Source organism: Pelobates fuscus, chromosome 6 (assembly GCF_036172605.1).
Source record: "Pelobates fuscus isolate aPelFus1 chromosome 6, aPelFus1.pri, whole genome shotgun sequence".
NCBI lineage: Eukaryota > Metazoa > Chordata > Amphibia > Anura > Pelobatidae > Pelobates > Pelobates fuscus.
In genome coordinates this window covers 253028976-253050211 of record NC_086322.1, presented here as the reverse complement: position 1 = coordinate 253050211, position 21236 = coordinate 253028976, and the positions used below count along the sequence as shown (strand labels likewise).

Below are 21236 nucleotides of genomic sequence, written 5' to 3'. Positions count from 1 at the left end.
TCTCTTAGACATTTCATCATAAAATTGGTAACAATATACAGTGATATGAATATAACATGGAATGTCTAGAAAAACTACAATTTTTTTTAAACTATAGGAAGATACAAAAAGGCATAGAACAGAGCTATATTAGGTTTCAAGAATTATAGACCACTAGGTAGGTGGAGTAGGCTATGGTATCCATGCAGTCAAGGTATAAGAAGACAATTTATAAGGACTCAGTTGCAGCAAACATTGTACATATTGTAATCAGTGAAAACATTGTTAGACTACAGGAAAGGCCTGTCAATCTTTAGAGGGCTGTTTTCACTCCCAGAGTGACATGGTGATTCCAGTGCTACCCTGCAGGTCATGACATTCCACCTTCTTTCTCCATAAACCCTTTTAGCCAACAATGCACTGCTCAGTTGTAATAAAAGCTACAGTGTATATTTATGTTTCCTGCTAAAATCTGAAGTGTTACAGTGTACTGGCCCTTGTCACATTATTTCATTTCTGCCTGTAATGACCTATGTATTATCTGACCTTGACTCTTGGATCACCCCTTCTGCTTTGACATATTGGGATATGCCCTAATTTGTGCTTTACCTCCTTTCAGAGTAGGGTTAGGAGGTCCGCACCTATTGAAAACTTCTGGAGAGTTTGTAGCCCCTCTAAAAATAATTAATAGGTTGCTTATTCTAAACTGCACTGTATTCCAGTGGGCCTACAGATAATATCCCTGTGGCGTAATAACCATGGGGGGGGCAGGGGTTGGAGCAGTTTTCTACCAGTGCTTTTCTGTCACGGGCATGGAGTGGCAGGTGCCTGCAGTGCCAATATAAACGTGCAGGCTGCACGTAGTGCACAGAGTAATCCCAGCAGCTCCCAGCAAAGGGAGGAAAATGGAGATTGGATGGTCCTCATTGTAAAAAAACAAGGTCTATATCTTATGTTTATACAGCACTTCACAAATAGAGAAAGGGACGAGGAATGCCCTGATCAAACAAGCATACAATCTATGGCAGGAGTGCCCAAAAGGTAGGTCTGCAGATGTTTTCAAACTACAGCTTCCATGATGCATTGTCATTCTAAAGGCATGAGAAGAGTCATGGGAGTTGTAGTTTGAAAACATCTGAGAATCTACCTTTTTGTACACCCCTGCTCTATTGGTATGTATACGAATGTGAGTGTGTGTATAAGAGTCTATGTGTGCATGAATGTGTGTATATGCATGTGTGTGAAATTAACAAAAGGAGGTTGGAAGTGTAGTGACATGCAAAACAAATTCTACAATTCATGGGGAGGAGGGGGGCATACATTTTGGCCCCTGATACCAAGTAACCTAGTTACCTTCTGCTGCACCCTCACATTGCACAACACACACTGTTTTGCTCAGACAGGCAGGGCAGGGTAAACATCCAGCACTACTGCAGAAGATGCACGTTTGTTTACCCCCAAATGAAATACTTTTATGTTACCGCAACCACAGTGGACATGGGAGAATTCATCTATTTCTAATGTCTCTGAATGAGATCCCTCTGCTTGGTGGTCATATTTTAATTTGTGCTAACCATTACTCACAATATTGGCAGATACTGAATCCATGTGCCACCTTGGTGTGCGACAAGCAATGAGTTCAGCTTCTCCCAGCTGTCTGTGCCTTGTTTCCAGACACTGATCTCTTAACAGTAATTTTTCAATGTAAGTTCACAGATATAAAATAGTATATTTAGAAATGCTGTAACATAGGTGAACAGCTTAAGAGACATACCTTTTTTTAAAAAACATTTCTGGGAAAACTGCATTTATTGTAAACAGATTGGTTAAAATGTACCGGTTCTACAAAAAAAGATTCCAGGTATTGGAACCCCTATCCTTCGAAGATGCCTTTACTTTTAATTGAGATCCTCTTTATAATCAGTTATACATTTAAAGGGAAACTATAGTCACCAAAACAACTTTATCTTAATGAAGCAGTTTTGGTGTATGGATCATGCCACTGCACTTTCACTTCTCAATTCTCTGCCATTGAGGCGTCAAAGCAATTTGTTTTTAGTTTGTCGAGCACAAGCCACTGTGGCTGTAAATTGCATAGCCAACATGGAAAAAAAAAAAGGGTTTGTTTCCATTCAGATATACATGTGTTTAATTTAGAAGATCGTTTCACCTGCTCTGCTAACTAAACTTAAATAAAACACAGAAGACTCCTGCAGGGTTATTAATTAAGCAGGAGATTAATTCTAAATAAAACACATTAAACAACACAAAAAGTTTGAAAATTAAATCTCTCTATACAGGAAGTGTACAGGGAGTGTGTGTGTGACAGGCAGAGAAGGTGTTCTTAGGACTGCATAAACAAAGTGATTTAACTCCTAAATGGCAGAGAATTAAGCAGTGAGACTGCAGTGGCACAGCCTATACACCAAAACGGCTTCATTAAGCTTAAGTTGTGCTTGTGCTTATAGTGTCCGTTAAATTGGCAAATTAACAAAACACTTTTGATATTTTTGTTAAAGACAATTTGAAAGTTGTTTTGCAATAAACTTCATATACAAATCGGACTAAACAGTCCCCTCCTCCCCCCCATAGCAAGTCTGAGGTGAAGACTTTGAATGGCCAAATGTTGTTTTTTTTTTTGCAATGCTAGATATGGTTGTAAAGATCTTTCAGAAGAAAATGGATTCGTGATTTAAGCTGTTTTTTTCATGGATTCTTCATGTGTTCTCTTCTGTAAGGTGGATACACTTTGTTTTTATTTACTAGTGTATGCAAGACAGAGATTTTAGATGTTAATTTAAAATATTTTCCCCCTCTCCGGGACCTAACCAGTGGTAGCTAACATTCGTAATTCCAGATGTTGTGGACTATATCTCTCCTTAAGCTTGCTATGCTAAAATTAAAGCTGTGAGAGCATTATGGGAGACGCATTCCACAACATCTGGAGTGACGAAGGTTGCCTGACCTTGACCTAAATTTTGGCTTCCTGGCACTGTTGATAAGGCATTGCCTAATTATCCTGTGATACTTGGAATGTTGTACAGACATTCCATAACTTTCCTGCCAAATGTAGGTTGCTTGGAGACAAATAACTGACATGAGCCCACTCACTTCAGTGTGAGAACCCCCCAAAAAACAGACCCAAACAAGGCAAAATATAGTGTTTAATGTCTTTACATGTCAATAAGGACAACATGTTTTAATGGTTTTTCACATCCTTCTGGCAAGCGCACAGTCACATAATACACCCCATTGCCAAATTTCTAAATAATAGGAATTTTGTTTCCTAACATGAACGTTCAGAAGTAATATATATCTTCATGAACAACTGTGACACATTACCTAATACATAAACTTGATTTCTATGTTACCCAACCTGTTTAGACGTTGGAGGTTTATCTGCAGAGTGATAACTAAATGTTAAATTCCCCGTCTATTTTAAAATCAGTATAGTCTAATTTATTTTTTCAAATAGTTTTACACCAGATTTAGTATAGAGTAAGGCAGTGCAAGAATTAAGAAAAGGGGAAAAATAGTTGCTTAATCTTCTTAGTATATATTTATTGCCATGCTTTGTAAGGTAAACATTAATATCTTATCCGCGATTCACACACCTGGGAATATAGACTATTTTAAGACCACTAGGGGCAAGACACATTACAGCTCTCAATAAATTAAGCACAATGTTGAATAACACTAGTAGGCAACTAGTCACCAGCTGCACCATTTATGGCAATACCATTTAGCACCGGTACTTATATTTCTTACATCTTAGCATAGGGTCACTCTAAGCCTAGAATTCACTAAGCCTTAGTAAATCACTGGGAATTACTGCCCCCATTTTCCAATAAAATAAAATGTAAAATAAAGGCAAGCACTTACCTTAAATCCAGAGCTGGGGCAAAGTTTCCCCTTTAGTGCCCCCTCCTACATCCATGCCATCTCACTTTACTGCTTCTTGGTCCGAGGTCCAATCAAATGCTTCTCATAGAGAAGCATTGTTAGAGCTACGGTGCATGCACTTCAAGCACCGTGATTGCCAGTCAGATCATTCTGACAGAGAAGTCCTGAATCAAATGCTTCTCTATCAGAAATCGAGAACGCACTCTGCATGGGGCAGTGTATATTTACATGTGCTGAGTGACAGCTGGTGTATATGAGTTGAGCTGAGTGACAGCTGGTGTATATTTGGCAAAGGACTCACATTAGAGTCTGGAACACTGACTCGGTCACGTGTGCTAAAGGTATTATTACACCTGGCACAAATGTACAAATATCTCTGTATAGGCAGCGTTTCGAGCTCAAATGCTGCACATACAGATTTCTTGCAGGACAACCACTTCTAAAAGCAGAAGTGGTTGGAATAAACATTAAATAAAAAGGGTATCATAAGATACTGCTATTCTATTATTCTTTGCCTGCCTTATTCTACCACGACACCTTCTCTAAATTACACTGAAATAGAATTGGTGAGTAGTAAATGTGTGGTAAATATATTTCTGGGAACTTACCCTTAGTTTTACCATTAAGCTGCCAGACTGTACCTCTAACTTCTGGATTTCAGGATAACCCTCTATTTTCTGCCTAGAAGTGTTGACAGTATAATACACTATCTTCTTATTCAAAAACGGACTGTTGTATTGCAAAAGGAGCATTTTAACCTCTTTATCAATGTGTTTCTGAGGTGGGCTGGCAACCTATGTCAATATACAAGGTCAGTACAAACTATTGGCCTGCACAAAAATTTCACGGATCTTTGTGTGAATCAATATGTTCTACAAAGCATGAGGGAGCATTGACAGAAATCTGTGTATGCCTAAGTGATCAACATGACTCTATTCACAACATTGTCTCAGCTCATCCAGAAGCTATTTGCAAGCATCTCTATATTATACACGCATTAGTCTTGCAAGGGAACTCAGGTACTGCTTTCTCCCAGGAAACATTACCAGTGTGCTAGTCCAGCCATGGAGAACACTGGGAATATGGGTCACCAACACAAGCGCAAACCCACACTAGCAGAGGCCCTGGCCTACACAATCCATGTCTACTGCCTCACTTCTGTAGTTGCCTGCTAACAGACATCCTATCCTATCTCTACTTGCTTTTAATCAGCAGAACAATGGTGCTCTGAGGCTACAGCCCATAAAGCCTGTTTGCTAAAGGCTGTGGGGCAATTGCCCTTGCCAGACCTCCCATGACGTGGTTCTGTCTAGTGTCTACTCCAGCGCATGACTATCATAGATCGTTTGTTTACAGAAAATGTAATTATAATCAGTTAACAGAATTTGACATTGAACGCCACTTGCATCTTTAAGCTAGAACGTCCTTTTTACAAGCTTTTAGTCTTAAGTACTATTGTCCTTTTGAATCCAGTCATATAGCTACCTAAAGGAATGACTACATTCGTCTTAATTTCTACTATGTCTCATGGGTACAGCAATGAGACCCCACTGCTTTCTCTGCTACATGCTAAATAAACTGCATCTCCCTCAATACATGTCTCCATTCAAAAACAGCATAACATTTTTACAGTGCATATTTAAAAAAATATTTTCTCTGTGCTGCTCATTCAATATTTCACTTATGTATCACTTCTTTTCTCAGTTCCGAGGTATGCCTTTTATAAAACAATTTAAGGACATGCATATCTCACATCAACCCGGACACTATTCTTCAGCCTCTTTTCTATCCCTTGTCAACCAAAGAGCAGCCCTAACCACAACAAACAATCTGCACGGTCTTGACTGTTTTAGCTCTTTGCATAGCTTTTATTAGTGTGAAATATAATGTAATTTTGCTATTAAAGAATGTCTACATTTTATCCTAAATCTAGCAACAGCAAGTGATTAAAGAACTGGGATTGGGAAAAAAAGTAAAAAGTGCAGTGTGGATTTTATTGGGTTTTTATTTTTTTATGAGAGTGACTTATTCGAATGACTTCTATAGTTTTTTGTTTGTTTCATTTTTGAACAATGAAAGTAATGTTCACCAAACTTTCACTTATACACTGAGCATTTACTAAATTGTGAATCACGTAAAATTAAAAATCAAATTGTAAAATGCAGATCAAAACAATCACATTGTGAATGAGTTTTTTTTTTGCATCTCAGCTTTTTGGCCTAAAATTCTCTTAATTCTTTTTCGACATCACAATTCACTATTCAGCTAATAAACCCTGTTGTAAATGTTAAACATAAGGCTAGTTGCATTATAACTACGATCCTGCTAACACATTACTTGCATTTTCTTTTATAATTATAAGGTGGGAAGCAATATTGATATTGAAACATCTGTAGAGTACACAGCATGGCTGACTTGTAAACACAGTATAGTTTGGCAAACTTGGCACAGATCCTTTTATTGGGGGGGGGGCACTGAAATAATTATTGGTAGGAACTAAGGGGATAGTAGAGAAAAAAAAAGTATCTGTGATTTGGTTACATAAATATTATAATACTGGAATTTTTTTAAAATTTATTTTGTATTTGCTAGTGCCGCCTGTTAAGTAGAAATATGGTTACATATGCGTAAATATATCTTCTTTTTTTCAGTTTTTTCTTTTTTTGACGTGTGGTTACAACTGCAAAAATATAGAGGAACGAGATGTGTGTATATGAAAGGTAAGATAGGTAAATTGGTTTGAAATGTGAAAGGTAGTAAGCTGTCCAAGTGGAGGAAACAGAATTTTTCCTTGTTAGTCGCTGTCACTTCTTTCAGCCAACACAGCATCAGTGTCCTCAGAGATCTGCAGGAGGGAATTGGGATCGGGACTCTCACCTCTCAGCAGGTCAGCTGCTTCTTCTTCTTCACCCTCCCCACCAACCTCTACCATTTCTGTGGCCTGGACTTCAACCTCACCCTCCCTAATCTTTTTAACATAGAAGGTGAATGGGGGCACCTTGTACACTGCTGTTTTGGACCGGGCATATACAGGGTGGTCAGGAGTGAAGGATTTTTTGAACTTGTCTCTTGAGGTCTTCATTTGTTCTCGTCTTTCATTTGTCACTATCTTGGTTCCCAGCTTGGTCATTTTTTTCTCGATGTTGTGTTTGGTCTTCTCCAGATTTTGCTTTGTTTTTTCTAGGTTCTCTTTGGTCTTAACCTTGGTCTTTTCCATCTTTTCTTTAGAGAATGCTTTTTTGATATCATCAACGCGTCTCATCCCACTCCTCTTGATGCGTTCAGCTCTGGACTCTTCAATGATTTCTTCCAGTTCCACCTCCTCATCTGAGGAGAGCTGTATATTCTCATTTTCTTCCTTATTTTCTTTATGCTCTTCTTCTTCCTCTACCTCTTGCTTCTCTGTGTCCTTTAGAGATTTGCTGATGCTCAGCTTAGATGGCAATTTTACCTCATCCTGGGAAGAAAATACAATTAACATGTCAGTAAAAAAACAAAACAAAAATAGATGGAGAAGTAAAATGAATAAAAAAACAATAATAAAAAAAAAAAAGAACAAACACCACCCTTGCAAAGAATTATTAAATTTTATATTAATGTTATTCTAGGTACCTTAAAAGTAAATATCTTATGTTTAACCGGGGTTTACAGCATATCTGCTGAAAACTAAACCACAGTATTTTCATGAGGTGATGTCTTATAAGTTCCACCTCATGATTTTAACTTGTTTAAATTCAATTCTATAAATTCAGTGCTTGTTAATATTTGCTAGTCTGCATGGTCAAAGGAAAACACCAACATATTACAAATGAGCTATTGCTGATACCATCTTTCAAACAATTTGACTAAGTTACTAAGTCTAGGACTTGCCTAATAAGCCAGCCAATCAGACCGCTCTGACTATAAGGACGTTTCCTGCTATGCCAGCTCAGTCTGCGTGGAGGTGGCTGGAGGAACATGTGGTCCACCTGGTTTTAATGATGTCAAGGTTCTACCCCAACACGAAAGCAAGAGACAACTAATAGTTAAAAAGATACAGCGCATATTCCTAGACCTTAGAGTGGCCATGCTCTAATATAGAATATAGTCCTGATAGAATATAGGGATAACTGGAAACAGGCCAAGATCAAGGTAGAAAAATCGACTACACAAACGTCAGAGGTAAGAGTAATAGAAAACCAGAAAACTCACTGAATACTATAATGCCCTCTCGACCACAACAAGGCCAGGAAGTGATGTCAGAGAAGGATTTAAATAGGCTCACGTGAGTAGTGAAAGGCTGGTGAACAATTGGGATAATTAAAGGACCACTATAGGCACCCAGACCACTTCAACTCAATGAAGTGGTCAGGGTGCCAGGTCTATCTAGGGTTAACCTTGCAGCTGTAAACATAGCAGTTTCAGAGAAATGTTTACATTAGGGTTAATCCAGCCTCTAGTGGCTGTCTCATTGACAGCTGCTAGAGGTGCTTCCGTGCTTCTCACTGTGAAAATCACAATGAGAAGATGCTGCTGTCCATAGGAAAGCATTGAGAAATGCTTTCCTATAGACTGATTGAATGCACGCGTGGCTCTTGCCGTGCATGCGCATTCAGCGCTGACATCGGAAGAGAGAGGAGATTTCCCCAGCGCCGAGGGAGCCCTGTGCTGGAGAAAGATAAGTGTTTAACCCCTCTTGAGCCCAGCGGGAGAGGGACCCTGAGGGTGGGGGGGACCTGTTAACACTATAGTGCCAGGAAAACGAGTTTGTTTTCTTGGCACCATAGTGGTCCTTTAATGCCCTCTGCACAAAGCAAAAGCATGTGAAAAGTAGTTTAACCCCTTAAGGACCAAACTTCTGGAATAAAAGGGAATAATGACATGTCATACATGTCATGTGTCCTTAAGGGGTTAAAAAATGGCCCGATTCCATGAGGATGAGCCTGGAGCTTCAGCTCCATTATGCCCTATGTTAATCTGGACCAGGTTGGAGTAACCCTTTAATTACTGCGGTGTTGTAAAAACTCCTCCTAGTTTTCAGTATGTTACTTATTTCTTTTTTTTTCACAGAGACCAACAGCCACAATATTGCCCAATACTATGGCAACAAAACATTCCTACAACCACTTCAGAACATCTTCAGAACAGGACATGAATTGTACATTCACACTCTTAATACTCAAAGGGTTAACCAAAAAACATGATTTTAGCTGTTCTCAAAATGCATCAAGGAGGTCACATGTGACACATTCTGTTTGTCCATTGCTTTAAACTTTAGTCATATTTACCCAATTTACTGCAATGTGCAACTGGCTGCCAATGGAATCATTTTTTCCCGTCTGTACAATATTTTCCATTCTCTAGCTCATTCAGCCAAGCTTCTGCACAAATACAGTTTTCTCTGTCTCATGAATGCACATGAAGGGTTCCGTCTATTTGACTTTTTTTTCTGTCTATTTGCCAGTTCTGTCCATTTGCCTTTTTTTTTTTAAACTAGAACATATTACATAACATTATTTAAAAATAAATAAAGCATTTTCTGAAAATAGCGGCAGCTCAGATAATATTAGTCCAGTTGGATGAGATAGTTGGAATAAATAGTATATAACATTGTTTAATTAAATTAAGCCATTAATCTTATAACCATCACCTCTGTTGGTGCAGGGTTGTAGACCCCAGTTCTCTTGATAGAAATATTAAATGAAAAAAATACTAAGAATTAAAGTGCACTGACCAGGGAGTTTCAAATTAAGCCAGAATTGCTGGGCTGGAAAAATAGCAGAGTTAAAGGAATTTCCCTTTATTTTTAAAGTTTAAAACTCACCTTATTACCAGCGCCGCGCGGGTCTGCCAAATCAGCACGGGGGCGGGGCCAAATGCTATTTTGGCCAATCAGGACCTCCTCATAGAGATGCATTGAATCAATGCATCTCTATGAGGAAAATTCAGCGTCTCCATGCAGAGTGCCTACTGTGCAGCCCTGAGCCAGGAAGCCCCTCCGGTGGCCATCTGAGGAGTGGCCACTGGGAGGTGTCCCTTTTCTCTTAAAAGGCAGTGTTTACATGAAAATGCCTGAAGGGGACTATTATACTCACCAGAACAACTACATTAAGCTGTAGTTGTTCTGGTGACTATAGTGTCCCTTTAAGTGTGGTTCAAGAAGTAAAAGGGAGAGAAGAAACATTATAACAAATAGAAGAGGAAATGGGATCCTGCACATAAATCAGGCATTGTAGCTCTGTCCTTAGATTTGCAGGAATAGTAAGTCTAGATATCGTTTCACCTAACACCTGGAGCATGCCTTCTCATGGGCTGCTTCATGTAATTCTCCAACTGCAAAGGTCCAGAATGGTATATTACAAAAAGAAAGACACACTTTTGCCTCTGGCCTTCGATATATTGTGTTGTGGATGTTGCTTATTGTTGCACTCCTTGTTGTTCTTCTCCATTGTAACTGTTTCTAATAATGCCATATGATGATATGAGACTCCCGTTGGCGGGGGCAAAGTTATGCTTTAAATTAAATTAAATAGTTATGCACAAATACTTTCACATCTGGCTCCAGTTAGGGGTCTCTACTTCCCGATCCTATGAAAATTAGAACTCATCAGCCTTGTGCAAAGAATTTATTAAAGCCACCACAAATACCTAGCAACAATTTTGACCCTTTGACCTGGGAATTAGGTTTTTGCTCACATGTGCAATTACAAAGAGAACCTATACCATTTTGCATATTAGACTGATCCCACCCGTAAGGACAGTCCAGAACCAAAATGCCAGCAAGTCATCTATGCACAAGAGATACAGTAACAATTGATGATCTTTCTGACCTTCTCGTCAGTGTTTCGGCAAGCGAAAGAAGGCTGAAATTATTGCTATGGTAAACCGCGGCAATGATAGGCTACAGTAGAAGGAGAACTTGAGGGCGGCTTGCCCGGTGAGATAGATCTTTGATCTCGTCACCAGCCATGGAGTCCATTCTTTATGGTAGTGCCAGGCCTACAGCGGAAGGTGGGGAGATCCCTTGATTTCCCCTGTTGGGCTTAGGTTTTGTACTCTCAATGTGGCGAACTTATGGCTCACATGCCAACATACACAAACAGGCCTTTGCGTGCCAGCTGTGGCAAGTGTGCCATTAGTTCACCATCACTGGCCTATGATGAAGATATTAATAAAGTGTCCACATCAGAGATTCTATCTATTTATTCTCCTTTACCTTATTTCAGCAAACACTAAAGTAAATTGGAGGATTCCGTGTTAATTCTATTCTTATACAAAACCACGTTGTTTACAGGATCCATAACAGTGCATATTATTCTGTATTATCAACATCACCTCTTCTACGGCACTGGAGGATTAACTCATGCAAACAGAAATCCTCTGCTCACTGTATTAAACACCACCAAAAGGAATAATGTTTTAAATACATTTGTTATTGTTCCCAATGGGAAAATATCAAAGCATCTCTGTCACCCCCCAAAAAGCATTTGAGCATTTCATACGAGGTACAATCTTAATGGAATGCTCCTAAAGACGGTGTTAGAATTTCACTGTGCAGTCAAAAGTTATCATAAGGCAACCTAGGGACTACTTGGTATTATGGTAAATCTTCCAATTATCAAAACTTTACAAAAGGCTGTTGCTAGTGATAGTTGAGGGAGCATTATCTTGCTCATCACTAGATATATTGCAAAATATGAAAAGACCCCAGAAGGTGACAAAATGTCTGAATTTCTCCAAAAGCAAGTACAAGAGACGTGACAAATGCTCACTGCAAGTATTACATGCAAAGAATTAGGTGTTTATAAAACAGAGTATTAAAAGGAACACTCTAAACACCATAACCACTGCAACCCAAATGTACTGGTTATGGTGTCATGAGTGCCATGGGGTCCTCCCAATGTAAGTAGTTAAACTGATCAGTTACCGCTTCCTGCCTCCTCTCAGACAGAAGTGAGAGCTTCTTTTAAGAAAATAAATACAAATGATTGTAGAAAAACTAGCATTCCTGGTGAATACAGGCACTGGCATCATGCATGCAGAGGCGGCTCTCTAATTAGGCAATTTAGGCCCTTCCACGCCCCCTACCTCATGTTACTGCCCCTCCATCCCCCGTACCCCATATTACTGCCCCTCTACCCCTTCTGTCATTGCCCCTCCATTCCCCTTCCCCTGTTACTACCCCACCTACTCCCTGTTACTACCCCCTGTCAATGCCCCTCCTTCACCCTACCCTCTGTTACTGCCCCTCCAGCCCCCTACCACCTGTCTCTGCCCCTCCATCCCCCTACCCCCTGTTACTACCCCTCCATCCCACTACCCCCCACCCCCTGTCACTGCCCCTCCATCCCCCTATCCCTTTTTACTGCCCCTCCATCCCACTACCCCCCACCCCCTGTCACTGCCCCTCCATCCCCCTATACCCTTTTACTGCCCCTCCATCCCCCTAACCCCCCACCCCCTGTCACTGCCCCTCAAACCCCCTACCCCCCACCCCTGTCACTGCCCCTCCATCCCCTATCCCCTTTTACTGCCCCTCCATCCCACTAACCCCTGTTACTACCCCCCACCCCCTGTAACTGCCTCTCCACCCCCCTACCCTCTGTAATTTACATGGTGCACCCAAGAAATAGTTGTTATTGTATATACTATTATAATACAGTAACATTTTTTATAAACTTATTTATAGCTTTTCTAAAAAAAAAAAAAGGCAGAGCAGGTACTATCGGAACCATCTATGCGGATCAAAAAAAGGCAACAAATCAGGGCCGGCCTTCCAGTGGCTCCAGGCAGCAGTTTTACAGGGGCTGCATTTTACCACCCATGTACACTGTAAAGTACCTGCTGTGAAGCCTGGGACCCCTTTCTCTCTCTCTCTATATATATATCTATATCGATTACTGCTATATATATATATATGTATGCAGTTCTGGGCCCCTGCTACCTTGTGTTGTAGAGAGGGGGCCCAAAAGCCTGATATTTCCCTCCTGTAGCTTCATATGTTCTCCTCTCGTAACACTGTGAGAGCGTTGCCGCGGGTTGCCAAGGCAAAGCTAAGCCTTGCCGAGGCAACGCTCACTCGGCTCGCGAGAGAAGAAGACATGAAGCTGCAGTAGGGAAACATCAGACTTCTGTACCCCTTTTCCACAGGACACAGCAAAATGTGCCATTAGGCCACCATGGAAACTAGTGCTCCCCCCTAACACAGGTAAGAGGCAGGGAGGGGAAAATACACGTAATCATTAATTTTTTTAAAACTGATCACCCCTCACAGCCCCACTACACACACTACAAGCACTACACACAGACACTGCATCCAGTACACACAGCCAGTGCATCCACTACACAGACTCTGCATTCACTACACACACTACAAGCACTACACACAGACACTGCATCCAGTACACACAGCCAGTGCATCCACTAAACACATCCACTGCATCCACTACACAGACTCTGCATTCACTACACACACTACACCCACTACACACAGACACTGCACCCACTACACACAGACACTGCATCCACTACACACAGACACTGCATCCACTACACACAGACACTGCATCCACTACACAGACTCTGCATTCACTACACACACTACACCCACTGCATATCAGCCACAGCCAAAAAATAATAGAGAGAATAATATAAACAAAGGCACACACACACACACAAACACACTCCCACTGACAGACATACTTTTTGCTACCTGTGTGGGCAGACTGATAGGTGTGCTGGCGGCCGCATGGAGAACTTGAATGGCGGCCGCAGGGGAAGCTCTTCTGGTGGCCGCTGGGGGAGCAGGCTTTTCTGTCTCTGCTCCCCCGCCCTCGCGCGCAGCTTAATGAGACCGGGGCCGGAATATGGTCTCTTTCTAGCGCGCGAGGGCGGGGGAGCAGAGACAGAACAGCCTGCTCCCCCAGCGGCCGCCAGAAGAACTTCCCCTGCGGCCGCCATTCAAGTTCTCCCTGCGGCCGCAGGTCACTGAAATGTCTCCCCGGCCCCAGGTGCCGACGGCCCACTGGGAAATTTCCCGGTATCCGGTGGGCCAGTCCGGCCCTGCACACACTACACACAGACACTGCCTCCACTACACACAGACTCTGCATTCACTACACACAGACTCTGCATTCACTACACACACTACGTGCACTACACACAGACACTGCATCCACTACATGTACTACACACACATACATTGCACATACTACATGCACTACAAAGAGACACTGCATGCACTATATCCACTACACAGACACTGCATCCACTACACACACTACATACAGACACTGCATCCACTACATGTACTACACACACATACATTGCACATACTACATGCACTACAAAGATACACTGCATACACTATATCCACTACACACACTACATGCACTACATACACATACATTGCACATACTACATGCACTACAAAGAGACACTGCATACACTATATCCACTACACACATACACTGCATTTACTACACACACTACATGCACTGAACAGACACACATACACTGCACACACTACCTGCACTACACAGACACTGCAACCACTACACTTCACAAAATACACAAACACAGACAATGCACACACTACATCGACTACACAGCCACTGCAGCCACTACACAACATCAACTATAAAGGCATTGTACCCACTGCCCTGCATGCACACATACACTGCATACACTACACATGCACATAAACACACACACACACTCTGTATCCACTATACACACTGCATACAAAACACACACTGCATCTCCTAAATGTGCGTGAGGTATGGGGGTGTGGTGGGGCAGCATTTCATCCTTCGACCCAAGCAGCACAATGTTTTTGGCTGACTCTGTCTTTAAGTCATACATGTGTATTGAAATTGCACTTAAATGCACTTTTATGTGATGATGTCGTTTGTAACTGATATTCACTTTAATGTAGTATTTGGTTTACATACGATGCATGTATTTGAATTTCATATAAATTAATTTCTACTGGGTATGTTTAACCACACAACTAAATATGTCTAAGTTTGATCTTTCTATAAAAATCTTTAAAGTCCCTTTTGCCAGTGACAAAGTGTATTTAATAGAGATGACAATGGTTCAGAAGGTGTTTTGATGCTGATAATCAGCTGACAGAGAACATAATATGACTGTGCCAGCAGTGGGCTCTGATAAAGAGAAGGTTCTTGAATTTTATAGCTGTAAAAAGCTTCGCAGTCAATGGGAATTATCTGTTTGTAGCAATTCATTCTGCCATCTTCATCCAGAAACGTCTAATAGAGAACTAAAGAAAACATCAAATGGAGTTTGCAGTTTTAAATGTATTGTTAAACCATATACCTGAATAATATTTTCTAAAACGTTTTATTGATCTGAAATGTATAGATGAGGTTTGCCCATGAACAAGAGTAGATATAAATGAACACTCCAATCACAATAACCACGCCAGCCCATTCCGGTGCTTTCCCAGAAGAATTTGGCAAACTATTTAAGAATTGTTTGCTATTGTCTCCCATGCACTCTTACCACATCTGCCGAGTGTCTCCTCTGCCCGATATAGGACAGAGCAAATTAAAGTGGCCCAGGTTGGCCCTCTTTAGCCCAGTGGACCGAACAGGATACTCCTACAAGGAGAATCAGGCAACAGGAATATGGCTGTAGGCATCAGGCAAGACTAAGGTCAGTTGTCAAAAGTCCTTAAATGGTTTGACAAATTTCTGAGGGAGGGTGCCAGGGCACTACTGGCACCAAAACTGTTAAAGTGGGCTATGGTTGTTATGGTGTTTAGAATGCTCCTTTAATTCTTAATAAAGCAAAATGAACATGATAGAGGAGATTATGAGGAACAACATTATGAGGAACATGGCAAGCAATAGAACAGTTCTCAAACTTTCTAATACTGGTCCTCCCTTTCTTCCCAGAACAGCATGATTTTGTGGTGGAATGGACTCAATGTGGTGCGGGAAACACTCTAGACCAGGGGTCAGCAACCTATGGCATGTGTGCCATACATGGCACTCACGGCTGCCAGAGACAAACAGGATCTGACCTATCAGGAGTCCCAGTGGGTATCTGTTAGTGCAAACTGGGTGCTGATTGCAGAGATGAGGGACAATCATCAATTTACGCATTGCAGCACAGAGAGGGCCCAGAACTTGTGAGCGGTAATCAGGGCCGGCACGTCCATAAGGCGGCTGCCTTAGGGTGCACCGGCGCGGGGGCGCAAAAGTCCGGGTGACCGGCAGGAGGGAGCGCAAACCGGCAGTGCCGCGGCAGTGTGTGGAGGGGGCGGGGATATGAACACGTCATGTCCCTGCTCCCTCTGTAACACACAGCGCGGCTGGCGCCCAGCAGGGGCGGAGCTACAGCCGGCCCCCTCACGTCCTCCCAAGAAGAGAGCAGAGAGGAGGCAGAGAGGAGGGGGGCTGGGCAGGACCAGCTCCTCCAACTCCCAACTACCTCAGGCAGCACTTTGGATCCCAGGTAAGCCACCCTCCTGAACCTGTCTGCCAGTGTGTGTGTATGTCTGTCTGTCAGTGTGTGTGTGTATGTCTGTCTGTCAGTGTGTGTGTATGTCTGTCTGTCTGTCAGTGTGAGTGTATGTCTGTCAGTGTGTGTGTGTGTGTCTGTCAGTGTATGTCTGTCTGTGTGTGTGTGTGTCTGTCAGTGTATGTCTGTCTGTGTGTGTGTATGTGTGTATGTCTGTCTGTCAGTGTATTTCTGTCTGTGTGTGTGTATGTGTGTATGTCTGTCTGTCAGTGTATTTCTGTCTGTGTGTGTGTGTATGTCTGTTTGTCAGTGTGTGTGTGTGTGTGTCTGTCAGTGTATGTCTGTCTGTCAGTGTGTATTTCTGTCTGTCAGTGTGTGTGTATTTCTGTCAGTGTGTGTCTGTCAGTGTGTGTGTCTGTCTGTCAGTGTGTGTGTCTGTCTGTCAGTGTATGTGTCTGTCTGTCAGTGTGTGTGTGTCTGTCTGTCAGTGTGTATGTGTGTCTGTCAGTGTGTGTGTGTGTCTGTCAGTGTGTGTGTGTGTGTGTGTGTGTGTGTGAGTGTATATGTCTGTCAGTGTGTGTGTGTCTGTCTGTGTTTGTGTGTGTGTGTCTGTCTGTCAGTGTGTGTGTGTGTGTATATGTCTGTCTGTGTGTGTATGTCTGTCTGTCAGTGTGTGTGTATGTCTGTCAGTGTGTGTGTGTATTTCTGTCAGTGTGTGTGTATTTCTGTCAGTGTGTGTGTATTTCTGTCTGTCAGTGTGTGTGTATTTCTGTCAGTGTGTGTGCCTGTCTGTCTGTCAGTGTGTGTGTCTGTCTGTGTGTGTGTCTGTTTGTCTGTCAGTGTGTGTGTCTGTCTGTCTGTGTGTGTGCCTGTCTGTCAGTGTGTGTGTATTTCTGTCAGTGTGTGTGTGTGTCTGTCTGTCAGTGTTTGTGTGTGTATGTGTCTGTCTGTCAGTGTGTGTGTATATATGTCTGTCAGTCAGTGTGTGTGTGTGTGTGTGTGTATATGTCTGTCAGTGTGTGTGTATATCTGTCTGTCAGTGTGTGTGTGTGTATATATCTCAGTGTGTGTGTGTGTATATGTCTGTCTGTCAATGTGTGTGTGTGTATATATGTCTGTCTGTCAGTGTGTATGTCTGTCTGTATCATTGTTTATGTATGTCTCTATATGCCTCTCTGTTTCTTTATGTCTGTGTCTGTATTTCTGTGTGTGCCTGTGTCTGTATGACTGTATGTCTGTGTTTGCACGACAATGTACCTGTATGTGTAGATTGTATGACTGTGTTTGTTTGATTGTGTGCCTTTAATGACTGTGTGTCTGTATATCTTTGTGACTGTGTGCCTGAATAATTATGTCTGTGTGCTTGTATGGTTGTGTGTCTGTATGTTTGTGTGTCTGTATGTTTGTGTATTTGTGCATGTATGTATTTTTGCCTGTATCCATGTCTATGTGGGAGAAAAAGAGAGAGAGATAGGGGCTGGGGGGAAGAAAGAGACAGAAAGGGGCTGGCGGGGAAGTAAGAAATACATAAGAAGAATACATACATAAGAAGGTTGTAGGAGACACACTAAAGGGCACAAAGGGGCCAAAGGAGTAAGACATTGAAGAGGTTGGATATGCAACACTAATGGGGGTAAGACATTCAAAAGGGGGCTACGAGACACAGAGGTGAAGATGCATTGTTTATTTTTTGCATCTTCGCCTGTGTAGTCAAAAATCCTAGCACCGGCTCTGGCGGTAATCCGCACTGGAGTACAGCAGCCCACAACAGCTATTGCAGTTCCTGCCCTTGAGCTGTACCTGGCCAGCCCAGTCCCCAAGGAAGCCACTCACACTGCTACCTATACACAGAGCTGCCAATAAGCCTCCCCACATACAAATAATACAAACAGTCCACACACAAACATATGCATAGACCCCACCACCGCAACACCACCAGCCTGAACTTTTGACACAAGGCAGATCAGATCTGTTGATTCACATGTTTATGCTAAATTCTGACACTAACCTCTGCATGTCTCAGCAACCCTCGAGATTTATCAACAGAAAATATTTTTCTAATTATTAACAGTTTGGTTAAACAGATATGCATACTGAGTAAGTGTACAGATGTACTTAATAAAATGGTGCCTCAGAGCAAATCTGTAAATAAGAAATACAAAAAGCTATTTATAAAGCAACCCCCCAATAACAAATAGTTCTACATGAGAATACACTTAAAAATGCACAAGCATTCCTTAACCTTAATCATAGACTTTTTAAAATGTATTATTTATTACTGGTATTTATAAAGCGCCAACATATTGCGCAGCGCTGTACAATTGGGGAAAAGACAATACAATAGGTACAGACCGATACAACAGGTAGAGAGGGCCCTGCCCGTGAGCTTACAGTCTACTATTTAAACTGGGGAGGTGAGACAAAAGGCAGCAGAGGGATTTGTATGAGATGGTATAGAGAGTTAATGGTATAACTGCAGCTGCTGATAGCATGTGAAGGTAATAAGGAGGTGATTGGCTGTGGTTCCAAACAGCTGGAAGAGCATGCTATATAAGTAGAAGGGACCAGGGTGGGTGGGTAGATTGAGCCGAGTAAAATTAAATGGGTTTGTTGCAGGGATGGATGGGAGATTGGCCCTCCAGAGTAGAGAAACAGTTATTCAAAGGAATTTATGGCTAGGAGTGGCGAGGCGGGATGGTTGAGAAGACTAGCCATTTATCTCATACAATTACAATATTTGCCAATCAAAGTACTACCAGCCAGATTATTAATTACATGTAACTGTAAGTACAAAATGATACAGTAGTAAACTACAGGTACAAATAGTATCATTGTCCTGCAGAACTGTGGAATGAAAATACTAATTTAAAGCTAAGGTTCATACGAAAATGTAGGCCCTTTAGGCTTGTCCAGTTCTGCAGGATGTTGCATACTTTGTTGCCATAGCAACCCTCTGTTTAGTGTGGTTTATAGGGTGGGTTGAAATGAACAAGCGTGCTCTTTGGCACAGCTGTTTGTACCAGTCACATTGACATAAAACAGGGATGGCCATAATTTAAGTTGCAGGAGATTGTTTTGGATATGGAAAATACAGAATCCTGTTTTGACAAGCTCAGTAATCAGTATAATTTCTAACATTGATCTAATTGAACATTCTAAAATCTTTACTGTATGTGCATCAGCAGACTAACACTTTATAAATTATATAAGCCATGAACTAGACTAATGTAGGAAACTGGGTCTCCGTAAAGGGTAAATATGTAACAATTTATAGAAAATTTATTTTGTGCCCCATTTCCACTAAGATTCTCATTTTTCTGACACTGTACATTAAAATATTTCACTAAAAAATGAATACTGTAATGTAAATGTACTGCACTGAGTCAGACATGCACCTATGGCGTAAAATAACACTCCAGGTACCAAATCAACTCTATCTAAATTAAGTTGTTATGGTTCCAGGAGGCCCCCAGCACATTCTTACATTCAGGGGTTTAACCGTTTTCGAATGATTTAACCCTGAAGTGCTTCCAGCCCTGATTTCAGTTCCCCTTTATTTTCTTCCAAAATTTCAGATTTGGGAAGTACAGATTGCCGACAGGTGCTGATTGGCTGAGAGCCAATCAGTACTCCCTATTCACAAAACTGGCTTGCAAAGAAATCTACCTTTTGCAAGTAGGGGGGGGGGGGGAGCTGAGATAGATGCTGGAGGAAACTACAGGGTTAAACCGTTCAAGGACATTTAACCCCTTGAGGTAAGTGAGTCTGTGGGTCTCTTGGCACTATATCAACTTCATTTATATAAAGTGTCCCTTTATTTTTTTTATATAGTGTGTGTTCACTTACCACTTTTTTGACTAAAGGTTCTAACATTAAAGGGACACTCCAGGCACCCAGACCACTTCTGCCCATTGGAGTGGCCTGGGTGCCAACTCCCACTACTCTTAACCCTGCAACTGTAAATATTGCAATTTTCATAAACTAAAATATTTACCTTGCAGGGTTAATCTCTCCTCTAGTGGCTGTCTAATAGACAGCCACTAGAGGGCACTTCCTGGTTCATAGCACAGATTTTCTGTGCTATAGCGTCGCTGGACGTCCTCACGCTATGTGAGGACCTCCAGCGTTGCTAAAATCCCCATAGGGAAGCAATGAAAGCATTTTTCAATGCTTTCCTATGGGGAGGTCTAAGGCATGTGCACGGCATTGCTGCGCATGCGCAGTAGGTCTCACCCCGCCGGCGGCCGCACATGCGCAATCAGTCTCCACAGCCGGATGAGGAGCGTGGGCGGAGCCTGGACCAGCGCCGAGGGACATCGGCGCTGGACTCCGGTAAGTCACTGAAGGGGTTTAACCCCTTAAGGACACATGACGTGTGTGACATGTCATGATTCCATTTTATTCCAGAAGTTTGGTCCTTAAGGGGTTAAACCCCTTCAGCAACCTGGGATGGGGGGTGGGAGGGAGAGGGGTCCTGCAGTGCCAGGAAAACGGTTTGTTTTCCTGGCACTGGAGTGTCCCTTTAACAAATGAAAGTGGACTAAGTTCTAGCTATGATATCAGTTGTTATTTTATGATAAATAATTTTTCCAGTATCCTTATATATTTGACCACAGAAACAATTAACTGATGACCAGTTCAGTTCATCAGAAATTAAGGGAGAGAATTGATCTTCTCAGAAGAGCATGCCCTTTAGAGAAGAGTGCCGTCCGTGATGTTTACTATACATCAAACTTGCATCAGAATTTTTAAAGATGGCAGCTGCTGAATGAGAGGACGAATTTACTGCCAACCCCTGCCTCCCAGAATTTCAACTGGTGTAAATAATGACAACCAGTGCTATTTGTGGACATGCTATGTTATTCCCAGGCCAGATCCTGGCTCTT

At 41.9% G+C, this 21236-nt stretch overlaps 1 protein-coding gene across 2 annotated transcripts in view; it reads right to left on the bottom strand.

The window, feature by feature from the left end:
* Nucleotides 1-3125: 3125 nt before the first annotated feature.
* CAVIN1 (caveolae associated protein 1) overlaps nt 3126-21236 on the bottom strand; it is a 50740-nt gene continuing 32629 nt past the window's right edge. Inside the window, exons 2-3 of one of the 2 annotated variants that reach the window (XR_010091272.1) lie at nt 4491-7339; nt 3126-4397 (exon numbers count right to left, since the gene is read on the bottom strand). Coding sequence is in view for 1 of the 2 variants with exons in the window: in XM_063458943.1 (XP_063315013.1) it covers nt 6677-7339 (663 nt within the window). In the remaining variant the exon portion in view is untranslated. Of the gene's footprint in view, nt 7340-21236 lie in introns of both variants that reach the window. The other variant, XM_063458943.1, reaches the window with a different exon arrangement.